At 46.5% G+C, this 21,917-nt stretch overlaps 1 protein-coding gene across 1 annotated transcript in view; it reads right to left on the bottom strand.

Annotated features, from left to right (window-relative positions):
- Positions 1-21,917, bottom strand: part of EXOSC1 (exosome component 1) — a 182,871-nt gene that overhangs the window by 79,407 nt on the left and 81,547 nt on the right. Inside the window, exon 4 of the mRNA XM_069611579.1 lies at positions 10,509-10,597. Coding sequence (XP_069467680.1) covers positions 10,509-10,597 — 89 coding nt within the window. The remainder of the gene's footprint in view (positions 1-10,508; positions 10,598-21,917) is intronic.

Here is a 21,917-nt window from a genome sequence, read left to right as displayed (position 1 = left end):
GCCCCATTTCTCGAACACTTTCTTCAAGTGACCCGTGTCCATTTCCCACTCGTGTATCTAGGCCATGTTTCTGCTGAGGGAGTCGGCTTGGCAGTTCCTCACTCCTGGAAGGTGATGAGCCACGAGGGAGATTTCGTGCTTCGATGCCCAATGCCATGTTTTCTGGGCTTCTATGGAGAGAGTCCTTGATCGTGTCCCACCTTGTTTCCTCAGATAAAACATGGCTGTTGTATTGTCGGTCAGTATTCGCACTCGCGACCTCTTGATGTGTGGTAGGAACGCCTTCAAGGCCCATCGTACCACTCTGAGTTCCAGTACGTTTATGTGTAGGAGTGACTCCGTTGGAGACCAGCGACCTTGCGTTTGGAGAGCACCCATGTGCGGCTCCCCATCCGGTTAGGGACTCATCCGTAACTATGGTGCTCTGGAACTCCGGCTCCTGTAGGGGCACACCTTTGTTCAGATTGTGGGAACTCTGCCACCACTGAAGGGTCCGAAGTAGCTTGTTGTCGTCGACGGTTATCCTGTCCGACCACGATCCCTGAGCCTGTGTCCATCAGTCTGCGAGGAATTCTTGGACTGGCCTCATGAAGAGTCGACAGTTTCTCACAAGATGGATGCAGGATGCCATGGCCCCTAGGACCGAAACATACTTTCTCGCTGAGATCCTGGTGTTTCGCCGTAGCCGGGCCGCCTGTTGAATGAGTCTCGAGGTCCTGTCGAGAGAAGGTTTCACCAGCCTTAGCCGAGTCTCGAACTGTGCCCCCAAGAATACCAGCGTTCTCAATGGCCGCAGAGAGGATTTCTCGAAGTTTATGGCGAATCCTAGCCGTTGTAGAAGCTGCATGGTGGCTTGTAGACTTGTGTTGGTCGACGCTGGGGAGGATCCCCTTACCAGCCAGTCGTCGAGGTATGGGTATGGTGGCTTTGCTTCCTTAGCCAGGCAGCCACTGGAGCCAGGCATTTTGTGAACGTTCTGGGGGAGGTTTTGAGCCCGAAAGGAAGAACCGTGAATTGGTAGTGGGTTCGCCCTATTTCAAAACGTAGGAATTTCCTGTGTTTCCGACACATTGGAATATGGAAATACGCGTCCTGTAAATCCAGGGATGCCAGGAAATCTCCCTTTTGAACTGCGCGGATCACTTCCTGCAGAGTGAGCATCTTGAATTTCAGGCTCTTTAAGGACTTGTTGAGATCGCATAAGTCTAGAATGGGACGCCATTTGCCGTTCGGCTTTTTTACGACAAAGTATCTTGAGTAGACTCCTTGGCCTCTCTGTGATGTTGGAACTAATTCTATCACTCCCTTCGATAACATGAGTGTAACCTCTTGTTGCAGTGCCTTCGTATGGGACTGAGCGGTGAACGCAGGTGGAATTTGCGGAGGGCTGTGTTTGAATTGAAGAGAGTGTCCGTGTCTTATAGTGTCTAACACCCATTTGTCCGTCGTTATCCTTTCCCATTCGTCGACATACGCTGAAACTCTTCCCCCCAGAACGGGTTGTGGAACATCACTGCTGATATTTAGTTTGCTTGTCTCTCGCCGACGATGGGTATGACGGTCGTTTTCTGGAAGACTGGAAGTTTCGTCGACGGTTAGCGGATTGTGAGGCACGTCGGTACCCCTGGGAGGGGTAAGCCGATCTGGCAAAGGATCTGTCTCCGGAAGAGAATCTTGAATTTCCTGAAGCCCCTCTAAAGGGGCGAAAGGACTTGTAGCTCCTGCCACTCTGGAGGGCACCCAAAGAACGTGCTGTGTCTGAATCTTCTTTCATCCCTTTCAGGGCCTCGTCCACCTTCTCACCGAAGAGAAGGTCTCCCTCAAAGGGCATATCTAAGACCTTGTATTGTACCTCTGGCCTGAAGTAGGTACACTTCAGCCATGACTGTCGACGTAATACGACCCCATTATTGACTTGCTTGAAGCCAGACTCAGCAAGATCCACCGCAATGTTTATTGCGCGATTTGAGGCTTCCTCACCCTCTCGGACCAGTAGCATCGCCGCCTTCCTCTGCTCTTCTGGAAGATGATCAAGCAGCGGAGCCAGCCTGTGCCACATCTCCCTATCGTATCTGGCCACAATTGCCAGAGAGTTTGCGGCCTTTACTGTGGTCGCTCCCACGAGAGCACTTTCTTGCCAAAGGCATCTTGGCGTCTCGCTTCATTCTCGGGTGGAGTCGTGCACTTGTGCTGTGCCTTCCTCGCTGCCGCCGCCGCCAACACCGAGTCTGGTGTTGGTTGAGAGGATAAACACTTGGGTGTAGACTCTGGAGCCTTAAACTTTTTTTCTAGGCGTCCTTTCACTGCTGGTTCTGAGAATGGGTGTCTCATTGCCTGCAACCCCTCTTTCCATACATGGTCAAGTATCGGTATCAAGAACACCCACCTCCTTCTCTTGCCCATGTGGTCGAACAAAAAACAGTCCTTTTTCTGTTCTTCCTGGGACAGACCAAATTCTTTGCATGCCTTCTCCATCATCGAATGGAATGACCCAATGTCGTCCGGAGGGGACGGGTGAGCTGGGCTTCTGGGGTTTTCTAACTCTGCCTCCGACTCCCAGGTAGGATCCCTGGAGGGGGATAAAGAGACCTCTGACATGGCTCCCCTGTCCGACTCTGCATCTGGCAGCTCACCTTCCTCCTGCGCCAGTGTTGAGATTGGCGTGCGTGGGTGCGGCAGTGGACGGGACGGGCCCGGCTTGTCGACGGGTGACTGTGGCAGGTTGACCTGGGGAAGTCGCTGGTCCAACGACCGTAGCAAGGACTGAAGCGAGGACAGAATATCCAACGACAAAACCGCTTGAGGATTGAGGAGAGGGGCAGATACCGGTGTAACGGATGCCCTCGTCGACGACTTGGCAGCCGCTCGTAGCCCTAGGTCTGCTGGGCCAGCCACTCTCTCGCTCTCGTCCTCCGAGGAAAGCAACATAGCTTGCTCTTGTAGCAAAGCCTCTGGGGGGGGGGTAAGCTCGAGGACTTCAGGCCTCCAGGCCTCCTGTAGGACCCCCGTCGACGAGGCTCTCGTCGACGCCATTGTCGACGGGACGGAGGATGCCCCTTGCGCTAGTGACGGGAAGGCGGCCGGTGACTGGATCGCCGTCGACGACGCAGGCTTCGCAGGTGGTTTTGGCGGTCCCGCCTTCTCCACACCGTGCCCGCTGTTACTCGACTCTCGACTCGTGGTCGATCTGTGATGATCGCCAGAGGAGGATTTCCTTTCCTTCTCATGCTTTTTTGATGAGGATGACATCTTTGACGAGGAGTCTGTAGTGGAGTGAGTTCCAGACGACTCTTTTTCCGACGATCTAGATTTCTTTGCCGGTGGTTCCGACGAGGCCGCGCGGCGTGATGTTTTCGCCGACTGTGTGGAGCCTACCTCCGAGGGGGGGTATGCCCCCGCACACTCATTCAGCCATGTCACCAGGCGTCGATTCCGGTCTGAGGGTTTTTTGAGAAAACCCCTTGCATATGTCGCAGGCATCCGCCGAATGGTGAGGGTGGAGGCAATATATACAATCCATATGTCCGTCCCCCTCGTAAACCTTTTTCAAGCTGCACGTAGCGCATGGACGGAACAGCGCTTTTCCTGATACAGAGGACATATCGTACTTGAAATCCAATAAGGCAACCTAGTACAAAATAGTAAGACAACACGAGGAGATCCCACTACTTTGGAGACGGTTGAAATCTGAAGGGGAACCGCGGGGGCGGGCCTCTTATACTGGGACGGCCTGCGGAGCATGCGTAGGCGGGTCCTAAAAGGACGTAGATAGGACACAAAAGTGTCGGAAGTTTTCCTATAGGAAAAGGCTATATATGTGTACCGAGGGATCCCAGTCTGACGACGGGGAATATTCTAAGCATGTGAATCCATGAAAGATCCAATGCTGGAGAATGGTCTTTCCATCGATGGAAATGCATTGAAATGCAAATCCATCAGAATGCTATCTTTTACATGTAAACCTGCATTTACATCGAATATATAAATGGACAAGTTTAGATGGAAATGCACTTTTAAAATGTAAAGACATAGCATTTTGACAATTTTTTTTGTAATGTTAAAACATTACATGGAGCTGTCCAGTGCTGAACTTTCATAACTGGCCAGCTCCTTGCAACATTTTAACGTTTATTGTATAGTGGGCCCCCACGCACACCCCCTAAACCCAACCCTAGCCCCCAACCCCAAATCTAACCCTAACCCCTAACCCTAATAATCCATCGAAAATGATTCAATGAATATGCTTTTCGATGGAAAGGCAATTCAATGAATAATTTTCGATGGAAAGGTATTTGACAAATAAGTTTTAGATGGATAGACCAGATACCGTTAAATTGAGTAGCAAGTTCCATAGGAAACCCGAAAAATGAATTGCTAATAACTTCACTCGCATGACAGATATGGCTGATCGTTTGTCACGGGCCTGCAGACTGGTTTACGATTAGTTATAAACTGGAAATGTTAAGAAGGCAAAAAACACTGCTTTCAGCCTACTCCCATTCATTTCCTCAGAGAAAAGGTCTACATTTCTGTGCAGAAACAACTTGGGCATGAAGCATGCACTTTATTTCCGGGAGGGGTCTGAGGTTATTGTGTTCAGTACTTTTGAAAGGGGGTACCCCTTTTCCCAAAAATTATCGCATGGGCACTGCATCAGAAGGGCTTCTTCAGAAATGGCAAAGTCACCATTTCTTTTGTTCGATGCAAGACTGGGGTTATTTCCAAAATAACCAGGGTTAGCCAAAAACAAAAAGTGGGAAAAAAACAATTTTGAGGAGGAAAAAAAGATGAAATGGCATCAGACTAAAGGTGGGTAGGGGGAAGAGGATGCCATGTTAAATTGGGGTGGGTCGCTGGCTTCCAAGTGCAGATTTCAAACAACCAGGGTTATAGTAGAAAACGGGATCTGGAAAGAAAGTGTGCCACATGAATAGCCAGTTTTATTTTACAAATAACTGGTTTATTTGTAGTACATTAGTATTAAATGGGTTATACTAACTGCAGTTAAGGGAACACTTTGACGCGTCTCCATTTTCCACCACTTTTCACAGGATTACCAGTCCTCCTGAGAAGCTGCCCATTATGGATTATCACAACAGTCAAACAAGACCATCGAGCTATATGCTGAAATTAAGCAGCCAAGGTGGATTACACAGAAAGGCATTGCTGCAGAAAGCCATGGATGACCATGATTCACCAAATGGTCTGTTGGGGGGGGCGCTTATAAAAAAAATGAGCCTAAAATTAATTTGATGAAAATTGCTGCTCTAATCAGGTGACCTCTCTGATAAATAGGCAAAGACTACTCTCACTACAGGAGGGACTGAACGGAAACAGCAGTAAGTAGGCAGGAAACCATCCTTTATTATCCAGCTGCTATTACTAATTTCAAAGGTTTTATGGAGGAGCATCATAAGTCTGCTGTGGATATATTCAGACGAAACTGAGGGGTTGGTCAACGATCCTTCAAAGGCCATGAACATTGTGGAACACAGTGGGAGAGGCAGGAGGCTAACCAAGTGTGAATGGGGTAGAGGTGGAGTAGGGACGCGGGGGATCTTTTGATACAGTTAGCAAGATTTTCAAAATGCCCTCTTAGTGTGGCCTTATCAGCCAGTCAGCAGTATGAGGGGTTTAGTTTTGGTTTAACCCAACTCTTCCAGTGGTAGCAAGGCAGGGCAGTCAATGCTTTACCTTTAGGAGGGGATATGACTGGTTATTTATAATGCGCTCAATACCCAGAGGTTTCTAAGCACGGACCCGGGGATCGAACCTGTGTTGCTCAGTGTCAGCTTGCTTCCAAGATGAGCACTTTGCCCCTAAGCTATCCCCCCAGAGACTGGAGGATATGGATGGCAAGAAGGTACATTTGACACAAATACAGGAATGTCCACATAATACATTTGTGCAACAAGAAGAAAGCTTCATTTACAGCCATGTACTTGTACTGTATACAATACATTGGGCAATATAAACAGTGTGATGGCTTCTGAGGGACACCAGAGGCTATTCAAGCAAGCAATTGACCACTCCATTAAGGTAAATAAAAGGGTTCAGTACTTCAGAAATTAAATTTTTTTAAAAATAATTTCTCCATAGAAATCATACCACAGACTGCTTCTAGTTTTAGGATAAAAAGTAAAAGATGCAGCTGCAGAGGAGGCAATCCTCTTAACTTCCCTCTGCACCCTCGAGTCCAGACCCTGCCAGAGATCCAGGAGGAAGATCTGACAAAGGCATCCAAGAATAAAGCCTGCAGAGAGATCAAGAGGCATACACTGTTGTAGACCGCTGCCTAATAGACAGTTCCTCACTGATAAAACAATTAGACCAAAGTCTGAAAAGCATCATGGTGAAGTAAAAGGCTGCCGGAGAGCTTGGCAAAAGTTTGGGAGCAAGGGTACAGATAGAAGTTACAGCATTGGGTCAGCATGGGTTGCGGCAACTGTGCCACGCAACAGAAACTGTGGACAGAACAACGAGCAATGGGAGAGTAGGTCCAACAGAGCAGACTAGTATATTAGACTCGAGAGGCAAGCAGGTCAGACCGAACCCTTCGAATCAAATCGGCACATTCTTCGGACTGGACAGTGGTGAATTTTTCACAGAAATCACAACAGCAGAGTCCGGCCTGAAGATCTCTTCCTCCCTCGCACATACTTAATGCATGTACAAAGCATATGATATGGTATTTATAACATGCACGTACACAATTGTTTCTAGGCGCAACAAGAGAAAGAGGGGGGGGAACAGATGGAGGACAAAACAACAATCTTACTAGGCCTTGTGTTATTAAGATCGCACAAGTGCAGGGAAGGGGAGATGTGCAAAGGGGATGGGAGTAGGGCGAATGGAGAAGTGCAGGCAAATCAAAAAGTGCAGCCACGGGTGGCGAATAATTGCAGAGAGAGGGGAACTGTAGGGTTACGGATACAGACCGCAAGTGCTGGAGGAGTGAAGAGGCAGTGCAAGGTACAACTGGACAGGCAGGGGATGGGCCCAGGTTCATAGGGTGGCCAGGTGAACCAGTGCATGGAACATATGGGTCATACGCAGCAGAGAGAAAGCAGAAGTGAAGAGGAAGGTCTTGGGTTGCTTCCGGAACCGTAGATGGTTCTGCTCAAGTTTAAGAGAGGCAGGGAGGCTGTTCCAGAGAGATGTCCCAGAGAACACGACTGATCCTCAGAGAGGTGGATGAGTGAAGAGCTCGAGAAGGGAGATACTTAGGAAGAGAGAGTTGGAGGTAGTGTGGTCCCATGCCCCAGAAATCCTTGTGGACGATGCAAAGAGTCTTGAACTTGATCCTTGCAGCCACAGGGCGCCAAGGAAGAGATTTCAGGGCTGCAGAGATACGATCCCTGGGCTTGAGGCCAAGGACAAGTCTTGCAGTCCTGTTCTGAATAAGTTGTAGAGGACCGGGTAGAGGCAGGAAGATTTAGAAAGAGGCTGTTGCAGTAGTCCAGGCTTGAGAGGACCAGAGGTCTGGAGGAGACAGTGAGCTTCTGCGGGAAAGTGAGGAAAGGAAGAATACCTCTGAGGAGGTGCAGCTGATAGTTTACCTCCTTTGAGACATCAGAGATGTGAGGAGAGAAGGAAAGGGTGGAGTCGAAGAGGACGCCAAGGTTCTTAGCCTCACAGGTAGGAAGATGGGGAAGAAGGTGTCCCGATGAGGAGGATCTCTGCCTTATTGCCATTAAGAGAGATCATTGGCGGCACACCACTCCTGAATTGTGGACAGATGGTCACAAATGAGGAGTAGAGTCAGCCGAGGGGAGCCTGAAAGAGAGCTGGGCGTCATCCGTATATGAGTGAGAGTGAGAGAGAGACCTAGTTGGACCGGGAAGGGTTGGTCAGTGAGAAAAGAGGTCAACCAGGCCAGGGGCCATTCAGTGATAGCCAGGTTATCACTGAGGCACTTGAGCAGGATGGCATGGTTAACCGTGTCGAAAGCAGTAGAAAGATTGAGGAGAATGAGGACAGAAGGATGGTTAGAGTCAAGATTGGAAAGCAGGTCTTCACGTATGTTCATGAGAGCAGTTTCCATGCTTCTGGCAGCTCAGAAGCCAGACTGATGGTCATGAAGAGAACCAACAGATTCAACTGGGAGATGGCCAGCTTTTCCAAGAGTTTTCCCAGGAAAGGAGTGTTCGAGATCGGGCGATAGCCGGAGAGGAAGGATCGGCAGATGGGTTTTTTAAGAGGGGGCGCACAAGGGAGTGCTTCAGGGGGGGAGGGGAAGGTTCCAGTGGTGAAAGAGTGATTGCAGAAATCAGCCAAATCTGGAGCAAGGGTGTCAATGTGGTCCTTGATGGTTCTGGAGGAACAGGGAAGAACTTGTTTGGACAAGACTTTCATAGATCGGACTTGTCTAGAAACATGGTCAGGGGTGAACAGATGAAAGGAAGAGAAGGGAGGAGGCCACAAGAGGGCCAGGAGTAGAGTAGGAGTAAGAAGAGGAGGAGAGTGTGGACAGGATCTCCTGAGTCTTAGTGATGAAATGAGAAACCAAGGCCGTTCAGAGAGCCTGGGAGGGAACAGGAGAAGTAGAGTCTGCAGCAGGATTGGCCAGCTTCTTGAAGATTTTGAAGAGTTTGGCCGAGCTGTTAGATGCGGCAGAGACGCAGGCTTGAATGCGAGCTCTCTTCCTGGTGAGCAGAGAGAGTCTGTACTGCCTTTGGAGCAGGTGGCAGACCAGTTTTTCAGAGGGTGCAGCTGTTGCCCTCCACTTCCTCTCTGCCACCCTGCACTTTCGTTTAAGGATGACTAGGTCGAGTCGTACCAGGAGTTGGACTTGGATTCAGGCTTCAAGCGGATCCTCATGACAGATGCAATTACATCAAGAGTGTCTGAGATGGAAAGATAAAGGTTGGAAAGGGCTGTATCAGGATGAGAGTCAGCCAAAGGTGCAGAAGGAGGAGAGAAAGCAGTGAAAACCTCAACCGACACACGTTTCATGGGTTGAATGACCGAGAAGGTAGGTGGCAGTGCTGGAGGCGGCTTGGCCTGATGGGTAGAGCGAGAGATGAGCGGAAAGGAGAAAGTGATCACTCCAGGAGATACTCATAAACACCTCTAAACTCTGTCACAAAGGAATGACGGGATCACACACACACACACACACACACACACACACACACACTAGAGACATGCTCCTTGCATAGGACTAGGAGCTTTCAAAGGCATAAACCAACATGAACGTGCATGATGCTCACAACACAAAGAAGCAAAAAGATATGTGCAGCCGCTCTGTCACGTGAAGCGACCAAGCCTAATATTCATAGGTCGGCTCACACACCTGACCCAAGATTATGGGGGTTAATGAAAAATGGGGCACCAACACGCCAAACACTTAATGCAACCGCTCATTGAAAGACCTACCACACCTGGTGAACAGAACACAGATTAACATTACAGGAGGACAAGTAGTCCAGCAAACAGATTCAGCGGAATTCTCAATTAAGATGTTCAATAGCAGTTGCTCTGAAGTGTTTCTAGGTATTCAACTGCTTGGTTAGGGGTCTCGAGACTGACAAAACCGGTTTGTCCCCCGCCCACCAACCACATCATAGGCACTAAACATGTGGGGACTGCCAAGCAGTGGAGTCGAGCCTCGCTCCCGGTTCTGCTGGCACACATGGATTAAGCTGCTTGACAGTTACCCCGTTACAATCGGCTTTCTTTCAACCAGACTGCATTTGTGAGCTCCAAGTCCATGCCAAATGGCCAAACATGGGCATTTTCACCTACAAAACACTTAAAAAAAGGGGCAGAAAATAAGTTGACCAATTTCAGTTCTTAAAAACACAAGAAGCTAGTTTGCTTCGGTTCAAGGAGTAAATGGCTGCTATTGCAGTAAAATGGCTACACCAGGATGCAGCCTTACAAAAAGTAAGCGCTCCCACCAGCTTGTAACAAAGGCATGCTGTCTGGGTGAAGCAAACATTCACTCAAATACACGACGGGGCAACTTTGGAGTACCTCTGGGAGGACACAAGTGCTACCATGACAGCACACAAATTAATAATGTTAGTCTTCTGTGAGGCTTTGGATAAAGCCTTAATGCAGAATAAAATTGGTCAGGACACAAAGCCAGCAAACATGGCAGGGAGGGTAAGCGACTTTGATCTAACATGCCCAATCTCAGGACCTCTGCAGTGGCATAAGTCATACGTAGAACACTGGTTCGGAGGGGGAACGTGTCTCCAGATGGCTCAAAAAGCAATTATAAACAGTCGTTTTGAAAACCAAGGTTGCTGTGGCAAGAATTCTATGGAAAATGAATGACTAAATTGAATGGAAGATCTAGAAATATGTTCCGATCCTAAGGGATGTCAGCCAGGCTTTGTGGGTGGCTCCATTTATTACCTTAAGCATAATGGTAAGGTAAAAAAATAAATAAAGTTGAGGTAGACTTGAGAGGGGTGGTGCGTTGGGTCTCACATGAGTAAAGTTAAATTGGAGAAAGGAAAAAAGAAAATGGTAAATATAGGTTGCGATATGGTACATACCGAATGGTTCCTCGGAATGTGTTCTTCAATGGTGTGGATCCAATGTAAAGGATCTGAACCTTGGCAAAGCGGGAATTAATGCTGCACACCTGCAAAAAATGTTACACAGATCAGACAGCAACTTCGCAAACACTGCTCAATATACTACCTGCAGGAATATCCCATTCAGCCTGAATAGAAACCAGTCTAGTAGTTATTTGGTATGCCTGGTCCTCAAAGTAAAAAGGAGTGGTGGGGGGGGAATGGACCATTAAGGTGATTAACTGCAGAGATGTTTAAAATGCAAACTGTATGAAGGCTGCAGTTCAAACAGGAGTTTTTACAATTCATTACTGATCAGAAGATGAACCAAAAAAAATCAGCCCTCGGCTAAAAGGTATGCGGCAGGTGGAGTTGAAGCGAACAGAATGGGTAATAAGTTAACAGTTCTGATCTGGACTCCATATAAATGAGTACCTGCCCATTTTGCAACCCCCCAGCGGTTTGCAAATATTTCTACAACCGACAAAGTCACCCATTACTTCCATCTTTCCAGCATCACTGATTGGTTTAAATCATTAACACTACAAGAAAGAGTTCCATTACTGTGCTGCCTTAATTGAAGGTGTAGATGTGCTTTGCAAGTATATAGGTTAATGTCACCTCTGGGAGTGGGGGTCTTAGGGTTTGACCATACTGGTTGCGATCAACTGTGAAGAAGGCTCATCATGACACAAAAGTTGGACAATAAAGACCAGAAACCAACCGTTTAGTTGCAACTCTACTTGACACACCCTTGCCTGCCTCAACTTCAGCGCTAGCTCACCATTCTTCTTATACCATGTATGCTCTTATGCGTCTCCCTGCCAAATTGTTGCTTTTTCTACTGATTGATAGCTACTCCAGTACAGTGGGTGGCTCCATACACTTTGAGGGCCAGTTCCTTGCCATGTCCACAACTACCCTAATACCACCTTGGATTAAGCCAACAAAATTCTTACCTCAGCTTAAGTATTGCCTCCAGCAAATATCTGCTAAACAGATTACCTTCCTACCAGAGCTAAAACTAGAAAGCAAGTTTCATAACGTAGATTCTGCCACTTCTACGAGCTCAGAAGGCACATCATCCCCTAACCAAGTGCCAAAAGGTTCCGCCACTAGACTAGCACCTAACATACCATGCTCTATTGGAGCTAGAAATGCCAAGCTTTGCTCAATATTTACTAAAACCTACCATCCACAGACCTCCTTGCTTACTTACCAAACCTAGGCATGTGCTTAATAATCCTGCCACTAAGACTAACACAATAATAAAAACAGAACGACAGAGAAACCTTGTTACCAACCTTCCAAATACAGACACAGCGCTTATCAAAAGGTGCCTTAATTAACGCAAGATCCTTAGTAGCGCTTTCCATAGACATAGCGGACCTGATCGCTGCTGATCATTTAGACTTCTTAGCCATTACGGAGACTTGGCTCCATGCAACTGCTGGCCCGTCTCTCCTACTTGCCATACCTGAGAACTATACTATCCTGAGCATAGAGAGGTTTCTAGAGGTGGTAACATTGCTTTTATTGCTAAATCGAACCTAGGGCTGAGAGTATCCTCATCACCTCATGTTCAGTCTTGTTAATTACTCTCTGTGAAACTCCCCATCTGAGTCAATCACCATAACGGTGCACCTAATTTATAGGCCTCCAGGTCCTATTGGCTCCTTTGAGGAAAACATTACCTCTATAATATCAGCCAACATCAAACCTACCTTGCAAATACTAGTGCTAGGAGATTTCAAACTTGGACTTAACAACCCTAACGAACAACACGCACTGGCGCTTTCAAACACCCTTACTGAATTTGGCCTCACACCAAGAGTCAATCAGCCTACCCATGATAAAGGTAGAACACTAGACTGGGTGGCTGATCTCAATTGTGACACAGCGATTACCTCCATTGAACCCAAGTCATGGACTGACCAGTACTTCGTGTCCTTTATGAGGCCAGCAAATACGCCACCTATCAAGACTAAGCAAATAGCTCCTCCTCTCCTGTTAGGGAGAATTCTCTGTAAAGGCTAATTTCCCAAACCTAGTGAGTTCCCCAGCAGCTTTGCTGGATTTTTGGGGTTTATTTTTTTCTCCTGCTAAGAGTGAGACTCTTTCTCCCACTCTTAGGCATGATTTGAGAATGTCCTTTGACTTTGTAATGTGTTTTATGGGCTATGGGGTCTTTCACTCCATAGGGTTTCATGTGTTTTTGGTAAGTGTGTTACACAGCACCCTCAGTGCAGTAACACAGGGGTGTCATAGTGACCCCCAAACATAGACTCCATACCCTGGGACTGACTACTGTCTCCCAGGGCATGTCAAGTCACCATTGACTTTACTAGTCTTAAATTGTGAATAGAACCAGTACAAACCATCATATTGTGGAAGTACTGGTAGGGGTAATTAGATTGCCCCTGGGTCTGTTTTTCGAGGGGGCACTGTGCAGTCCCCCCTCATTGAGTTTCTGGCTGGTGGCAGTGGTTACCACGCAAAATATTCCACCAGAATATTTCCTATGGGATTTTCCCATTCATTTTAAACGCACCACTTTTTTGGTGCAATGTTAAAGATACCGCCGGGTTATTTATTTAATATTTATTCCCCGGTTGGGTCTTTTTGCCAGGACTCGGTTTTAAAATGGCGTTTGTGTTCGCCTCTGTAACTCCAACCCAAGTCGAGCCCTTTGTTCCACTTTTGGCGGGCTTCTGCACAGAAGCCTCCAAGAGTGGTGCCACTCTGTCTGGGTCTACAGGATGTGTGGGAGGGGAGAATAGGCACCCTGGACTGAGTTGCCTCGGCAACTCAAGTCGCACTCTTGTGCGATTGGCCCAGTGGTGAGCTGCCCGGCTCACCACTTAGCATTTTTGAGTGACAGCTAGGACTGATGAATGGGGGTTTTCTGCATAAAAGCAGGGCTTTGGGGATTGGAACTTCAGAAGTCGCCACAGGACCTAAAGAATCCGAAGAGGGAGAAGCTGAGCCGACCTGTAACGACAACACTACCGGTGGAGCCCTGCTGAACCGAGTCACCACTTCCCAACGACAGAGAAGATCTTCTTCCTGGAGAGTCTTCTTCCTTTGAACTGGTGGGGTTAACCAGTTCGCCCTCTTTTCGCCTTGCTGGACCGTCTCGTGGTCGAATCGCCCGTGCCAAGCACCTCGGCGGCCGGATAGCCACGCGTCACCACTACCGCGAATAAAAGGGTAGTACCTTTTAACCGGGAAACTCCGTGTCTGGTTTCTTCCCTGGCAGTGCAACGACCACCAGCTTTCCTCCACGTCGAGATCTTCTCTTCCCCTGGACGAAGTCCCGACTTGCACCCGCTGCCGGGAACAACTGCCCCCGCTGGAGCTTTCCTCACCATTTCAGGTACTGTGTCCCGCCTGGTCTCCTTTGCAACAGACTGTTCAAGGTGTCCCATAAATCCTTGACTCTCTATCCTGGGGTGACCCGGGACCTGTTAACTAACTTTTCTGAACTGATCCAACTCCTTTTTTAACTATCTGCAAAGACTTTTAAAGTGTACTTCAACTGTGTGATATTGGGCACATTCCGCCTTGCTCTCTCCATGAGTGCACCTGGCCTATGAACTTTCTTTCTCTACAGTAGACTCTGCCTTTCTCGACTTGCTCTGGTTCTTTTAAAAGTGTTGGTATTGTGTGCTTTCCTAATTCTGCCTTTTCCCTCCCTTTTTAAATAATTATTGGAGTGCCATCTTGGTTAAGCGCTCACCTCTGTATTGATAAGTGGTGTTATTTCCCTAAGACTTGTCGAATAATTAATCAGGGAGGTGTATATATTTCTAGTGACTGTTTGAACTTGCTTGACATATCAGTGCCAGTGTATTTTTACAAGTGTGTTTTAAAATAAATAATTATATACTTTTATACCGAAGCTCTGGTCAGTGTTTGCTTGTGCTACTGTATTTTTGTACCAAATGTGTATACTCTATATACTGCCTAACTTCTTGAGAGACGTCCGACTGCTCAGCCACAGCTACCAGGTAAATCTGGGTGATACAGACTGCTACCAATTGGGTTTACTGCCAACACCTGTAGTCTTAAACTTTTTGCAGTGGTATGATGCAAGCAAATACGCCACCTATCAAGACTAAGCTAATAGCTCCTCCTCTCCTCACCAGGAACTAAAGGAATATCACAGTAGATGGGTTACTGCCACATCTGCTGCCGATCTTAAAGCCAATGCCAGCCACTTCTGGCCCAGCTACCTTACTGGATTTATGTAACTCCACTATCGCACAAGCCCTAGATATTATTGCCCTGCTCAGATTGTGCCAGAGTAAACCTAGAGCTCACTTGAACTCATGGTTTACACCTCAACTAAAGGCCTAGAAGGCATAAAAAAGAAAAATCGGAAGTCCAGTGGAAAAGCCTCCCGACTAAGGATACCAAATATAACTTTCTGAAAATGTCTGCGAAATATAAAGCGGATATACTACGAACTAAACGAGAGACTTAAGTCAGGATTAATAAAGCTAGTTTAAGCACTAAGGAACTCTTTACTATCCTTAGAGAACTGGAAGTCCCTATTCCTCCTGTGGACATGTGCACCAAGGATCAAGTATGGTGCACCAACATCCAGAATGCTCTTTCCAACAAAATCCTACTCCTCCAAAGAAATAATCTCAGAAAAAAAAATGTGAACCTGTCTTCAACAGGTTCTTACCAAAAAGCTCGAGATCAAATCCTGAAACCCTTTCCGCGCTTCAAATTTGCACAAGTCGCTACCCTAGAGGTGGTAAAGATCATCGCCTCACTTAAACCATCAAGGTGTCAGGGCGATATCTGCCCAGCACAGATTATCATAGAAGCAGCCAGAGACGTGGCTCCCTTCATTACTAAACTAATGAATGCCTCATTTTTAAAATGCAACGTCCCCACCAACTTGAAGGACGCCTGGGTCCTGCCACTCTTAAAAAAACATCCTTGGACCCACCTATCCCAACTAACTTCAGACCGATAACTACAGTCCCTTTTTTACTTGAGATATTAGACAAGGCAGCTTACTTCCAAATACAAGCTTTTGCAGAGAAGAAAGCCGACCGGACGCTGAAAGACCACCGTGAAGCCCAGCAGCAAGCGGGAGCTGCCACAGAGAACCAGTGAGTTGACAGAGTGAATGTAGACCCTGGGGTGCTCAGATTACGAAAGCTGTTCAAAAGGAAGTCATTTTGAATACCGAACAATTGATCAAGCAAAACTTTATTGAATACAGAACAAAGTTAAGTGGCAAAGAAGAAAGTTCCCTTGTAGGGGATAAGAAGGGAAAAATAATAGCCAGTACTACCCAAAGCCAAGAGACTGTAAAAAGACTTCAGAAAACAAGAGGGGAAGGTTTATGCCCAAAACCCTGTATAAAAATAAATAAATTTAAAAAAAAAAAATCAGACTTTGGGAAACCAACCAGTGGGGACAGCCTCTAATCAATACTACCCATAGCCGTAAGGCTATGGGTATTCTATATGAAGACAACGCCTGGGGAAAGCTCATAACCAGCATGACCCTCAGCCAAGGACCCTCAGCCAAGGACCCTCAGCCAAGAAGTGTGAGAACGTCTTAATGAAGCAACCAAAGCATACATTCCCTTTTCAGAGACATACTTTTGGAATACCTTGTATCTCATATTGCCAGCAGCCAAGGGAATGTTAAACTATACTAAAAGAGACATAGCCGCAACTACTCCCTTTTGGGATTTCAACTGGACTATTAACCCAAACAGCTATAAGTCAAAACGCTGTCAAGAAGTCATAGAAAGATACTTTGAGAATCACTCTTGTACATTTCATTCTCAGTTTAGGGAACACTGGAATACAAGAGTCCAAATATAATAAGAAAAAGCAATTGTTGACCAAACCTCAGTCCAAGAGCGAATGGACTGGAGAATCTTGGAATCAATATTGCCACCAAGTTAGAAGTAATTAGTAGGCGTTTTGTTCCTGGCAGGCGACTATACAAGGAAAGGGCATATAGTAGTTCATCCTGGCAGGTGAGTGCACCAAGAAAGAAGATGGTGGTTTGATATCTTTGTGGCAGAAAGATATTTTAAAACCTTTATTGAATTAAGAACATTCATGTACTGTAACATGTGTTTGACAAGCAGCAGCATTACTGAGACGAGTTGCTTTTTTGCTATCTAATAAGTTAGAATCAAGAAGTATTAGGAAAGATTCAAGTGCTATCTTGACAAGAAGTCGTTTCTTAAGAGAAAGTGTTATGTGGTAACAATACTTGCATTTGATTTTGAACCTGTGTTTTGGAGAAGAAAGTTGATCATCCTGGGCAGCAATGAACCAAATTGTGATAGGCTATTCAAAATTCAGCCATTACTGCAGCACTTTGCACAGCGATTTTCTGATGTGCATATTCCTAGCCAGAACATGTTCATTGATAAACCTTTGGTATTGTTCAAAAGCCAGCTACTATTCAAGCAGTAGATTTCAAGCAAGAGAGCACAATATGGAATCAAGGTTTATATGTTGTGTGAAAGTACCACTGGGTATGGCTACAACATGAAAGTCTACACTGGATAAGACTTGAGCATAAACCCTCCAGGCTGCCCAGCCCATTTAGGGCCTTCCAGGCAGCACCGGAGCTTCCCTTGCCCTAGTCCCGCCTCCCTGTGCCTCCCCGATTGGCCAGCTCCTTCTCCATGGGTTTGGGGTGGATGTTGCTGCACGCCCGCTCCCTGTGCCATTTCCCAGCTTGGCAACAGGTGAGCCGGCGCACTATGACCCCCCTGGGAACCATCACTGGTATCGAACATCTTACCAGGCGAGTGTCGCGCCCCTGAAGCACAGCAGGCCCGAAATCTAACTTTCTGGCCAAATCCAACGGTCCCCAGGCCCGTGTGCAGCCTCTCAGGCCCCGCTGCCTTCCATATTTGTCTGTCTTCTCCCTCCTCCTTCCCCACCCACCCACCGTCCCCCGATTGGTGCTCCATCTAGGCCGTAACAGACACTCCTAGGGCATCCCTCTGCCCGGTAGCCCCTACAGCTAAGGACCCCTAGGAAAGAACGACTCCAACAGAGGCGGCTCCAAAGAAGTGTCTGCATATGTCAGCAGCAGAAGCCAGTGAAGCCAGCAGCTTAACATACACCAACAAAAACTAAGTGTGGCATGGGTGGGGTGTAGAGCAATTACTCTACACCAGCAAGTCCCTGCCACACTACCTACCTTCCTATAACTTAGACTGCCATAGACTTAGCCCATGCATACTTAGAAAGATATGTTCCACCAGCTGGATTTTATTCATGACAGTATTTGAAATGTTGCCTTGCACTGCATCCTAACACATTAGTCAATGTTAACAAGTGTCACACCTGGAGGGAACTGTGGATGCTAGCCTGTGCCGCATCTAGATAGATTGGCAATACTCGGCACCTGCCTACTTAGACGGAATTAGGAAGACCAGCATACACCACACTTGATTGAACTCTGACAGAAAAGTGCTCGTTGACATGCACCGCATCTAGCCAGAACTCTTAGCTTTGGCCTGCCTCACATCTAGATTGGATTATGAATGTTAGCACATGCCACACATAGATGAAACTTGAATGTTAGCATGTATCCAAACATAGAATTGAGAACATTAGCCTGCGCCGCATCCAGATAGGATTGTGATTGTTAGCATGCGCCATACTTAGATGAAACTGTATATGTTAGCATGTACCACACTTAGATGGAATTCTTAACTTTAGCTTGCGTCACATCTAGACAGTATTGTGAATGTTAGCATGTGCCACACTTGGATGAAATCATGATCACTAGCCTGCATCCCATCTAGACAGAATATTGACAATTAGCAAGTGCTGCACCCAGATGAAATAGTGAATGTTAGCAAGCATCACACCTAGACATAATTGAAAAGACAGCAATGCCAACTAACCAATCCACTAACAATTTCATCCCTCTGCATACACCTCAAACTCTAACCAAACACAACCACAAGACTAAACCACAGCAATCCGCACAAACTTCACTGCAATGCAACAACAACAAAACAAACCACACAGACTTGCACAACAGAACACCACGAATACCGACAGCAAAACACCCCAAGCCCAGCCAACGGACTCACCGGGCTGAGGCTGCCAATAGCACATCACTGCTCTCTTGCACTTTTCCAGCTTACTCCCACTAACTCATCCCCCTACCTTTTTCAGAGCCGCCAGGGGACCACTCCGGTGGTGATACTGCACGGTACAAATATCCTTTAACATTAACAATCTTTCAAGAAGGATATTGTGGACGACATTGATTTGTTTTGAATTGAGAACCAACTTTGAGGAAAAGGACATTTGTGATACCTCCGAGACAGACACAGTGGTTGAAAAAGACTTTCCTATTTCTTTGAATCAGAAATGTAATCCAAGTATTCCTGAATTGATTGTGGTGAAGAGAATACAACCATGGTCGCAAGGAGGACTTGCAAGAACATTTGAGTTTACAAAGACAGTTTTATTGAACCAATAGTCAGTCATATGTTACTTGTATAATTTGATTGCATCTATAAATGTGAGGGCCAGAGATATGTTCGACACTAGGTAATTTTAGGCAGGGGCCCATTTATCAAAACCCTTTTTACTTTGAATAAATGGCAAACTTGAGAAAACTTTACCTTTGTGTCCGTTTCGCATTTCTGACCCCTCAAATAATCCACGAGAGAGCTGGTAAATACACCAAGCAGTCCAAGGGCACTTCTGAAGGGGTCAAGACCAGTTGGTGCCACTAGTCCAAGGGCTGAAGCACCGCTCAGGGTCATCGAAGATCAGGCAGAGGAGCAGGACTTCACCAGGCCAGGTACTGAAAGGGATGCTGGGCCACTTCAGGATTCCTCTTTGGGTCATCAACGGTCTGCTCTTCTTCGAGGGATTCATGACTCCAATGTAGATCTAAAGAATAGCTGCACAAGTCCTCCTTTTATCCAAAATCCAAGCTGCAAGCAAGTCGAAGCTCACCAATGGTAAGGATCTGCACCATTGAAACAGCCAGTAGTTGCCCAATCAGTGACAACTACTGATTTCGCATCCACCCCAGAAGCAGACTTTCTGGCACCAATGATGGCGACTGGGACTAGACAGCCCCAGTCCCTTTCCTGTGCCTGACAGACAGAGACACACACAGACAGTTTCCCCCGCGAAAGCAGCAGCTTTCATGGGTAAATCCAGGACCATATAAGGACTTTCCTGACATGAGAAGGCAGGTAGAAGGCCAAACTCCGATCTGGCCAAAGAACAAGCGAAAATCCTGTAAAATGGCCATTTTATAATACTAGCGACATTTAGCAGCAGCTTTAGTAAACAAGATGTGCACAGTAAAAATAGTATAAAACAGTAAAAAATTAACTGGTGCTACCAGCTTGTCTATAGACACATATAAAAGTAACTGACTATTCTAGGAGTAAAAAGCTAGGGTGATATAAAAGTATCCCTATTGCAATGCACTGTGTGCAATTGTAAAAAATACAGGACTTCAGTACCGGCAAACTTTGTTTCCCTTTTGATGAAGGACTGATCAGTTTCCCCAGAGCAAGTGAGTAAAAGAGAAGTAAGCCGAAGGCTATGAAAGACTGGTGTTCCATAGAGAACTATGGAGGGAAAGTTGCAAAATGAAATTCTTTCCTAACATCTGTTACAAAATGGATGGGAGAATGGTACAGCATTTCCACCAGATAAACATTCACAAACAGGCAGGGGATACAGTGCCCACCAACTGACATTCATGTTCCAGGTTTAGGCTGCCATCCACTCAGGACTGGCTGCCAAACATACAAATACCTAAGCATGCCCACACACATGTGGATTGGGAAGTCTGGAAGGCCAAAATTGAGGCGATTGCAGGATTTCGAAAATACCTTCATAGTCAATACATGGGCATTTGGCTACTAACCAAAAACCATGAGGGGGGAGGAGGGGTTTTTAACTGTCACCAGCCTACTCCAAAACATTCCCAAAACGTGCTGCCAGCATGGAGAGAGGAAAAACACTTCTCTGCTGCAGAAAAAGAACAAACAAAGGACTGACATATAGGTGACGAGCGACACAAATAATTAAACAGAAGATGAGTGACTGAACTTTTGAAGCCAAGACAGATACACTAAACAGAGTGGTCCAGCGCCATGTGGGTGAATGTTCGAAGGCCTCTGTTAGGCATCCAACTGAGAGGTGGCAAATGTAGAAAGGAATTGTGAAATTGAAGTGGTCCTGCAACGGGTGAAGCCAAATCCTGTGCACATTCGAAAGTCTTCGATAGTTGATGCTAACTGAAATTGGTCCGAACCCGGCTGAGGGAGACTAATTGTGTAAGAGGAAGTATCTGAGCCCGGCTGACTGGGATCCGGGGTGAACCGTGAGACACCCGAGAGAGAATATTCTATGAACATTACAAAAGGGGATCTGAGCACAGAAGAGGGGGATCCAATGTGACAATCGTAATAAAGGAATGCAAGCCTGGCTGAGGGGGATCCTTGGTGAATAGTGAATGACCTGAATTGAGTACTTGTAAGAGGAAAATAACTTATTTTGGTGCATCATGCCCTCTGAATTTGATAAGAAACTTGGGCGCAGAAGACCCTGATGCTAGTGACTGAACTGTATCCATGTGCTAAATGTTAGGCAGAATTGCATGCAGTACCCTCCGGTACCACCACACACAATTAGGACTACAGTTGTAAGCAAGACCAACCTTTGGTAGAAGTCTGTACCACACAGTGGTAGCGAACTGAGCAGCCAGGCTCATCTCAAGAGTGAATGTGATCAGTACAAGTAGTTACACAAAGGACTTTCAATCACAGTGGCTCAGGTAGACACTTATACTGAAGGTTTCTTGGTAAAACACTTTATTTACACAATCATTTATAAAACATTTCACTAGAAGACGACAACTTATTATAGACCCATACACTTCAATACAAAAGTAAGTAGAATAGATTATATATACACTTTCTAGGCAGTGCAAATAGTTTCAGTTCACCAGAATAGTTCAATTCAAGTCAATAGGCCAGGCCAAAGTCAATGTCGATAGGAAAGAGCAGTTCTGGTATAAAACGGTAAAGTCTTTGCAAAAGTTCTCAGAAGTAGTTTCGGCGAAAAAGAATCATTTGTGGGGTCACAAGCTGATTAGGCCTGCAAGTTGAGAAAGTTTCACAAACTTTCTCTGCGAAGAGTGGCGTTCTCTCAATAGGTTTGGCACAGTACCTTTGTATGAAGAAAACAAATGTTGCTGAAGTCGTGGTTCCTGGCAGTACCTGCAGATCTCGCTGATCCTGAGCCTCAGTCATGGGGACAAGAGGGAGGACATATGGGGACTCCTGCACTGCACGGGATCCTTGAGGAAAGCAAACAAAATGGAGTCACTTCAGCT

This window comes from Ambystoma mexicanum, chromosome 8 (assembly GCF_040938575.1).
Source record: "Ambystoma mexicanum isolate Mex_15411 chromosome 8, UKY_AmexF1_1, whole genome shotgun sequence".
Lineage (NCBI taxonomy): Eukaryota > Metazoa > Chordata > Amphibia > Caudata > Ambystomatidae > Ambystoma > Ambystoma mexicanum.
The sequence above is the reverse complement of the archived record's forward strand: the minus strand, read 5'-3'. Positions and strand labels throughout refer to the sequence as shown.